The following is a 9,882-nucleotide window of genomic DNA, read 5'->3' as shown; positions in this document are numbered from 1 at the left end:
TTGTAGGTTATATGTACATTTTTTAAATCCTTCATTGGAAATGTAGAAGGACAAACTATATGAATTATTTACATCCTCCTAGCACTAGAATTGTCAAAACCAAATATGGTACTTAATTCTTTAGGGCAGTGGCTATGCCATGGATATATATGTACGTATATGTCGGTCGTTCGACTGTCCTGATATTTCTCTTTCTGCAGTTCTTAGATTTCTGGAAAGCTTTGACCGAATTGCAGGCCCTAAGCATTTTATGGAATACAAAACAAATTATGGGGATTTTCTTTTTCTTTCTTTTTTTTCTTTTTCTTTCTTTCTCTTTTTTTTAAAATGAATACTACGTGCTTACGTACTACGTATTTTTTAATATTCTAATATGAATACTACGTGATCTTAAACTCAATGTGTTCGTTTCCTTTTCATTTGTTTGACTCTTTGGGTTTGTAACGTCAATAGGAAGTTTAAAGCACTGAACTGTTTACCCAGATGTTTTCTCAGACTTTTGAAGGCAAATTTTACTGGAGAGGTCATGATCACACCCCATGCCCGTTTTGGTTTCTTTACATGCAGCAGCCTTTTTTTCTTCAGTTCTTTAAAAAAAGAAATGGGACAGTTTTACTGGTTTTCGTAATTGTCCTGCTTTGAATTAATATCCACGAATAAGTATTCTGTCAAGCATTTGCCCTCGTAACATTGTGGATTAAGTTTTCGTTGGCGTTCGTCGTGTCACTGGTGCCCGTAGTCAAATACGGAATATCAATATCTAATTTGTGACTACGGATACTTTCTATTAAAACTTCGCTGAAAATTAACTGGTCGTATCTCTTTTAGTCCTTTTTTGCGTGCACGTGATATTAAGGTATGTATTTTCCTTGGTGTGTTCTTTTATTTTCTTCACTGCCGTAGTTTTATTGTTAAAAAGGTTTGATTTTCACTCCTAAGGTATAAAACTTAGCTATCGTAAAAAGGAATTTTTTCCAGTAGTGATTGAAACAATAATTATAAACTTCATTCCAAAATAACTCGAAAACCTTCTCATAGGTTTTGCTCAAACTTAAGGAATATTGAGGCGGCTATGAAAGGAACAGGCTCCGACCTATGAACGGTTTTGGGAAAAAATCTCGCAGTGCCGAGAAATACGATTTAAGGTAAAATAGGTAATGACGACGTTACGTTGCTGTGAAAATAACCGATGTCGATATAACGCTGATCGTAACAAATTTCCTCTTTGTTTAACACAGCTTTAGTAGTCGTTTCCCTAAATTTTTGTTATTGGCGACATAGTTTATCCTTAAGCTAGGGAGGTACTGCCCCTGAAAAATTCAAGGCATTCAAAGTTTTGATTTTCTTGAAGTATTTTTTATTATTTGAGAAGTTACATTATACACTCAACAAAGTGTTAATTCTTTCGATTTCCAGAAATCTCGAAGTAGTTTTAATGACGGTTTATGAGCTATACTATACAGATGCAAACTCTGTACCCCGGTCAAATCCATAGATCGTTTCCACATGACGTCATGGCGGCCATATTGGTGTACAAACCAATGAAGCGGCGGCCATGTTGATGTACCAAAACATCCAGTGGGGGTTGAACCCTTTTCTAATGTAAAAACTTTTCTTTTATTTCGAGAAATTTGCAAAGGCACTGATCACTTGCGTGAAAACGATCTGTAGGTAAAGTGTCAATCATTTTTATGTTACACTTCTTCAGAACTTCAACAAAATGTTGGAAGGCCAAGATGATCAGTCGTGTCTTGTTCCAGGGATTTCCGTATCATTTCAGAAGCGTTACTTCTACTATATAAACAAGCTTTCGCCAATCACGCTGCTGTTGAGCATTTGGTGTTTTGTATCGAATGCAGCCGTCATCATAGCGTTATTGAGAAGTGGAATCAAGTACATTCGTCCAGGCCTGTTAATGCTATGCAGTCTCTCTTTCACCGATCTTTTTCGGAGTGCAGTTGTTAGTTTGACGATTTGCGTTTTCAGATTGAAGCACCTTCTAAATAGTCAAGTTTGCCAAGTATACTCGGAAATGGAGACGATGCCACTGTCAAGTGCTTTTGTGATTAATTTCATTTGTACTATCCTAAACCTAACAATTATTAGCATTGATCGATACCTAGCTGTCAAACGCTTTTCTCAATACAAGTTCCTGGTCACCTGGCGTCGGGCCCTCGTCGCTTGTGCAGCAGTTTGGGTGCTGTCCTTTACAGCTGGGATTGTTACGGAACTATCTGGTAGAGAATCAAAGCTTACAAATGTCCTGTTACCTGCAATTTCCATCCCTTCAGCAGCAATCATCACCATTCTTCAAGTCATGACAATTCGTCTCCTTCGTCGCCACAACAGGGCTCTTGCTGGCATGATGGAGGAAAGTAATGAAACAAACCCTGTTGACACTGTGAATGCCGCCATTGAACGCAGACTGAGCAAAATAACAACATACGTCGTGGGTGTATTGGCATCGATCTTCATTCCTTGTGGTGTTATCAATTTCATAACAGTCGTTTCAAAAACAAATTATACAGAGCTTCTGGGTCCTGTTCTTATTCCTCTATTGATTTTGTGGTCAATTATAAATCCGGTGTTGTATTATCGTGGAAACGAAAATGTGAAGCAAGGAATACTTGGGCTAATTAAACTTATTAAATGTAAGCAAGCAGTTGTTAGTTAGATTACTTCCTGTTTTTAACTCCAGAAGTAAGAGTATGAGATCTGATGTAACATACGGAAATGAGGGCAGAGTTGCTTATTGAAAAAGTCAGCAGTCAGTCAATCAATCAATCAGTCGTTCAATCAGTTGGTTCATTGATCTGTATAGTCGGTATAGTCGGAGATTTTTGCGGTTAATCAACCGATGACGTCAAAAGTCCAGCTTGCTTGCATGTTAATGCATCATTAGCCGAGAAGACCTGGGGACGAGGTTGAGTTGTTTTGGTTGTGAAACAAAAATGACCGATATTTCACTCTTTTCAAGAGTAAGAACTAGCCGAAATAATAGCTAAAAATATGGCAAGAACAGCAAGGAGACAAGTCGAAGGGCGACATCTACTATTTGGAGAATATTTGCGGAGCTGAACAACCCTAAACGTGCACTAGCATGTTTTAGCTATGTTTTTAAAGTAGGAACTATTTTGAATGACTAATAAAACAATGATTGAATTCGGCTTTCGTATCATATGAAGAATTATGGAGATCTCGGAGGGTGTTATCCGCCTTCTCCTACGGCCTCCTCCTCGATCTCCATAATTCTTGATAAGATACTCAGCCTCATTCATTAATTGTTAAATAATTTATTAATTTGCTATAGCGCTTTTGACCGTGTTGCACGTAGTCACGTTTTTGTTTTAATAAAGTTAACAGGATTTTTATGTGAAACTGTGAAAAAAGTAGGTTGTGTTTGATCGTCCGGGTTTATGTTACAGACGAAACTTTTGCGTCCTTAACGCATGTTTCCTGGTTTAGCCATCTTAAAGAATGGTTAAAAAGGAAAAATCAATGAGTTTAGATCCGGATGAGGATTATCTCAGTTTTTATCGTTGTACCTACACTACAGGAACGGTGACATGCCATTTGCGCAGTACCGTCTAATTGGAGGTTTCATCAGTACCTTTGAAGCCCAATGATTCTGATCCGGATTGTCCGAAAGAAAGCGGCCTTAATAAACAAAACAACAATTCTGTACGTTCATGACACGTTTGGTTCTTTTTTTTTTACCGTCTCAAATTTCGCCATTCAAGAAGCATACGAAACACACAAGGACGAAATTTTCTTTCTCTTTTTTGACTTGGATACTTTTTTATAGTGCCACCTTCAGGGCATTTCGCCTAGATTTAACGACTTCAATTCAGATGGCTGAGATGAAAATAATTGCGATGAAATTTGAAAAGAACGCCAAGTTTACTTGGTAGGTTTTTGCTCCCTGTCGCCATCGTGATTTGTCTAGTTACCTGATCTCGTGACGGGTAATCAGTTCTGTGCAAATCATCCATTCACGCGCTTTTCATATTAAAAAGCATGCAAAGAATAAATCAAAATTCCTTAATTATAATATTAAAGACATTGCCGAACGAGGGATACTTCCTGTGAATATGGTCATACATATATGTATCTCGTTGGGGTTGCAAGGAAAAACATGTTACAAATTCTCGTGGTGGGGTGGAAATGAAAATGTGATTGAACGATCTTCTGCAGACCTCGTTTCCTTAAACCATGCGCCTATAACACAAAAATTCGCTTTAATAAGCAAGATAGATTGAAAAATAGGTTGTCTTATACGTGAGCAAATTGAATTCTTCCCTGGTGAGTCAGAGGCTTTATATTGTTATTGTTATCGAGGCTACTGCGGTTTTTAATCATTAGAATTGAGCTGATTAAGTCAGTACTAGGTAACGTGGTTTTTGACCAAAAGCGAGGACAATTTCGGGTTTAAATATGGATCCGATGACAGTTTGGCTATATAGAATTGTAAGGCACACGCAAAGATAGTTGATATTTGTCCATAAGGAATTGAAAGTTTTATAATTATATTCCTGTATTCGTAACTGCTTTGCTTACTAAATACTGCGTGATCGCAAGCCAGTCTTTTCCGTTTATTTTTATTTTTGTTTTGACTCTGAGTTTCTGAAACGTATATCCAAACAAAAATCATTGTTGCATTCTTACGTTTTGAAGGCAATTTTAGCTAATTTTCTTTCCCCTGTAGTGTTTCGTTTACGTACAACAGCTGTTTGCATATGTTGCTGTTTTTAAATGGAACAGTGTTTCTAGTTTACATAAATGCTTTTTTGATTTTATCACGAATTAGTAGTCTGTCAAGAATTTCCCCTGGTGACAATTTGTGCTAATTTTTCTTCCGCGGTCGTCACACTGCTGGTGACACATAGTCCTAGCACGGAATAGCGACTGGTCATTCTGTCCTGCTCGTGGTTACGGTAACTCTCTACAAAAACTGCATTTTAAAAAAAAAATAGGTGGCTGCTTCTATTTGCGCGAACGTGACAAAAATATTGGCCTCTTAAAACATCATGTAATTAAGGTACGAATTTTTTTCTTTCTCTGTTATTTAATTTTCTCAACTAAGACAATTTTAACCGTTAAAAAAGGTCTAACTTACGCTTGACTTTCACGCGAAAGGTATACAACTGAACTTTGTAAAATAGTTTTACTGAAACAAATAACAGCCTCGTATGTTATGTTGGTTACAAAATTTTCGTATGTCGGAATAATTCAACAGGACAAATTGGATGTTCCCAAATTTATATTATCCTCTTTTCTAGTTAGAAAAAAAAAAGTTAAAGGTGAAAATTGGGGTTCTCCTATAGTATTTTTTCACTATATCGTCTTTGCGCTGTGGTTTGTCGCTTGAATTTAGTCCCTCGATGAATTCGACGGAAAAAACGTATATTTCACATTTTAGTAAAACGTAATTTTTCTTGCAGCATTTTGTTGTCTAGCTACCGGTGTTTATTTTTCGTCGTGTTTTAAAAAATGTGCAACCTATTTTTATGGTTTTAGCATTCAGTTTTACTTCCACCCGGAGGCCATGAAAAACGTATATTAAGCGAGAAGAATGAAATGTAATTTTCAAGCTGTTGCTGGGACACCAAGACGAGAAAACTTTCAATTGTATCTTACCGAATGGTTAAATTTATACCCTTTTTTATCTTCTTTCACACAATCTATGGTCGTGCTATTGCTTAACCAGCCAAGCTACGTAAACGCTAGAATAAATGCGCACTATATTCAGCGGAATATTTCATTCGTTCTACGCTCCTACAGTATTTGATTTGATAATAATAGTATTACGATGCATTGCGTTTATCGCTGATAATATTTGATAGTACGAGTGGTGCTCCACAGTTTTACTCTCGCTGTTGTTTTATTTTGTTTACCGTTTCATATCCCAGCAAATGAACCTTTGTCTTCCCCATGGTCTTTTCTATTTTAATTAACGCCAGTTTAAACAAAATTTATAAGTTTGCAAACAAACTGGCACCAAACTGAGCTAAATGTATTATTTTAAAATTAACAGCTTGTTGCCTCGTCTTAAGTCATAAAAAATTAACACTGAAGCCACATACAAAATTTACGTGTGTAAACCTGGAGCGTGGAATATAAATGACGTGAAAGACTTTTGTCCGCCGGAGGCTATTATTGTCTACGAAGGGATAACTAAGCCGCGGAAATAGCACGTCTTTTTCGCCAATGAAGCTTTTTTGTTTTACGAACCAGTTTAAAACGTAAGACCGATAAAAACACAGACAATATCAAGGTTAAACCTGCGTTAGAAAAGAGAACACTGAAAAACTATTAATACGTCAAAACTATCATGATAAATTACTTGTTTGGGCAAAAAACTTACGTTGTATTTCTTTACGAAGGAAAAAAATTGAAAAAAGAAAAAGATTGATTAAAATTAAAGAAGGAAAGAAGCTGAGAAAGCTTTTCGTGCGTAACGAAAGCTTAAAAGGAGAAACATCGGATTTACGTGTGTACGGAAAAGATTAATTGGCTGTCAATTAGAAGTAAAATTAAAGTCTTGCTCAATTTCAGGTGTTTGAGAATGGTAAGAAACACTTTTGCGCGTTGAGGAAGACGATTAATTTGAATACACACAACAACCTTGCACGTACTGGGGAAACGTTTTATAAAAGATATGCTTTTGCGCGTATATTTAAAGGATATTTTGACATTTATTAGCAAACAAAGTTAACCATCTCTCGAAAAAAATGTTGATAATCTCTCGAGAAATTGGGACCAGTAGTATGTAATAAAGGAGACAGGCTGTAACCAGTTCAAGTTTATATTAAAAACTGTACAGCCTCCGATACCCAAGGGAAACCACTTAAACCTATTAATATGGCAGAATGCATTGCAGGCAAATAATCTTGTTTATTGTTAAAAATCATGACCGAGCGCGAAGCCAGGGGTTGTTATTTATAAGAAGGCCGAGGAGAGAGGGCATTCTCCGAATTAATGCACTTTTCCATTGCTTTCAACCAGCAGGTCATTATTGTGGCCACTGAAGTGGAACAGTAGGTTATTCATTCATTCATTCATTCATTCATTCATTCATTCATTTTGCCATTAACCAGAAATATAACAACAGTATACAGAAATACATTAACGATAATATGCATCCTACTGATGAACAGTTGCGACACGTAGATATATAGAGGATATTACACGGTGGTGCGAAGATATGAATTTTATTTTCGAGAGGCAAAACAGTATTTTACGAACGAGGGCAGCGAGTGAGTAAAATATTGTTTTTGCCACGAGAAAATAAAATTCATATCTTCAAGCCACCGTGTAATGTTCTTTTTATTATATAGACAAAAAGACATCGATGAAATAATAGAGGGAAATGACCAAAATTACGTCATCGATAAACTCACGTGTGAGATTATGGAAAATAAACCACTCGGGTCCCGGATGTTGTTTTTATGAATTTTACGAGTGGTATATTTTCCAGTAAAACACTCGTGTCTATATAATAAATATATATATTTTTAGCAACTAATATAATTTGCAGTCTGTCTACTTTGAATACAATATTCCAACTAAATTATTTACAAGATCAAATGTGGTCAAGGCAAGAAAGCCTATATTGAAGCCGGGGGCTTATGAAACTATAGGGTAAACCATACAAGTTAACTAAGGGTACTGAATGAAAATTTGGATTAATTTTTCGTAAAAATGACCTCCTGTTCCACTTCTAATCAGTGACATGCTCATCCATTTATTGGTAATAAAAATAACCTGTTCAAAACAATGGATAGGTGCATAAAGGGACTATAAAAACACTATGGCCCCTTGCTGTGGGTGAATTTCATTTTTTGAAGTCAATGGAAAACCAACATATATTATCCTTTTACAGTTTCACAGACGTTAAATTTTGACAAGTTCCTGTACTTCTTGACTTGTTGGGCCCTAAAGCTGACTAGTCTGCCGTATTAGAAGGGACGTGCTCTAGAATCATGGGAAGTCTTCAGTCAAGAGTCTGTATTCCTGGAGCAGCATTGGTGGTACTATTTTCCGTAACAGCCGTGTTGCTCAACGGTCTTCTCTTGATTCTGCAGTGGAAAGATCCAACGAAATCTCTGCGATCGACAGCAATGCTGTACTTCGTTTTTTTGTCTGCGTTCCATGTCCTATATGGCGCCTGCGCTGGAACAGCGGCTGCAGAGAGCTACATAACATGCGCACTGGGTGGAAGTGACTCACCCCACTTGGAAAGAAACTTTTCCAGAATATGTCTAACGTTTTTTATTCGTGCAGAAAACTTTCTCATCCTCGCTTTTGCTGTTGAACGCCTAGCAAGCATTGCCTTTCCAGTTCTCAATCGGCGAGAAAGTGATAAAACCAAAAATACTTTGTTGTGCTTGGTGTGCATCTCACTCTTCTCGTTGTCTTTTTCTGTCTTTGATATTTTTGAAGGAAAATTCTGGGTACGCCGTTTGGACGTGCATTTAAACAGTATCATTCCTCTTATAGTAAGTGTAGTTTTAACCTTCATTCTGTGGAGATCACTTCGAAAACTGCGCCTGCCATTAACAGACAAAGAAGACAACAATGGCATTTCCTCTGAGAGAACGGAAGAAAACTTAGCCTTAGCAAGAAGTCTAAAGGAACAAATGCCTCTAGCTAGGGCATTTATTTTTATAGCATCGCTGTACTCCATTTCTGTGATTACCTACTTCGTTATTTCATTGATTGAAGTGTATTGTTCGGAGTGTTGGAGAAGGGAATGGTTTTTTGCGGCACTAAGATTTTCAATCGCGATGCACTTTATGCATTTGTCAGTCAGCCCACTGGTTTGTTTTGTTTTTCTACCGAACCTTCGAGCAAGATTCAGAATCATGTTTTGCGGCAAACGAGGAGAAGAACAGATCGAAATGGAAAATCTCCATCACAATAATAAGAAGCTTGGAACTGTTCCTGTTATATACCTCTAACCCTCCAAGCTATACGTAATGCAAATATTCCAAATCTTCATTGCTGATTTACCTTCGAGGATAGTTGCTGTAAAGACCACGACTCTTTCTATATAGTTCTCGTAACTCTAGATGACCTTTGTGTACGAGTTATCAAACAGTGATTTCAATCAGAAGTCGGTTATTTCTAGGATTTTATGGGTGAAAGATTAATTTGAAAAACTGTGGCAGTCTATATAACTATTAGGTAATTCAAGAGACCATGAAGAGAAACGTGAAAATGGCATATTTTTCAACATTGGCGGTCTCTGAAGCATGTAAAACGTGCAAGACGCCTAACGTTTTCCTTTCTCGTTGTAAACTGGAATGAATTCTTTGGGTTTTCGTCCCCACTTGACAAATTTAGGGAGTTGTAATGATCGCGATAAAGTTTTAACGAACGCGAATGCGCTTAGTCTATAAGTGTTGTTTCTGCTGCTGTCGCCGTAGACTCCTTGATTTAGTAACCCTTCCCGGGGTTTAAAGAGTGAATGAATGTTTGTCTATCGAAAATTCCATAAGTATTAAAGTTCATCGTCAGAGCACCTCCACCGAACCATTTTCAAATACGGCCGCACCTCGTTTATGGACACCGTGCAATACGGACACCTCATTATAACAGACAGTTTTCTTTGTCCCTTGCAAAGAAATCTCATTATTACGAATCCCTTACATTTTCTCTATATTCAACCCCCTTAACACAGACATCGTTAATGCGGACAACGGACACTTTTCTTGCTCAATCATCAGATTCTCATAGAACGTCAACCTCACTCGTGCTGACACTTTATTCGAGTGCGGTAACAAACCTTTCCTTAGCGATGTTCAAAGCGCTACAGTACATCTGGACTGGGATCTGTTGTGGACATCAGTGTTCTATCTAGGACTTATCGATTGGGAGAGA

The 9,882-nt window shown here is 37.2% G+C and overlaps 1 protein-coding gene across 2 annotated transcripts in view; it reads left to right on the top strand.

Moving 5' to 3' along the window:
- Nucleotides 1-9,477, top strand: part of LOC140945635 (methyltransferase N6AMT1-like) — a 36,308-nt gene extending 26,831 nt beyond the window's left edge. For both annotated transcript variants that reach the window (XM_073394660.1, XM_073394659.1), the window contains one exon: nucleotides 7,883-9,477. Coding sequence is in view for 1 of the 2 variants with exons in the window: in XM_073394659.1 (XP_073250760.1) it covers nucleotides 7,983-8,960 (978 nt within the window). In the remaining variant the exon portion in view is untranslated. The remainder of the gene's footprint in view (nucleotides 1-7,882) is intronic.
- The last annotated feature ends 405 nt before the right edge of the window (nucleotides 9,478-9,882 follow it).

The sequence above is a fragment of the Porites lutea genome, chromosome 8 (genome assembly GCF_958299795.1).
Source record: "Porites lutea chromosome 8, jaPorLute2.1, whole genome shotgun sequence".
In the NCBI taxonomy this organism is placed as follows: domain Eukaryota; kingdom Metazoa; phylum Cnidaria; class Anthozoa; order Scleractinia; family Poritidae; genus Porites; species Porites lutea.
Note: the sequence above shows the minus strand (reverse complement) of the source record. Positions and strands in the feature narration are given on the sequence as shown.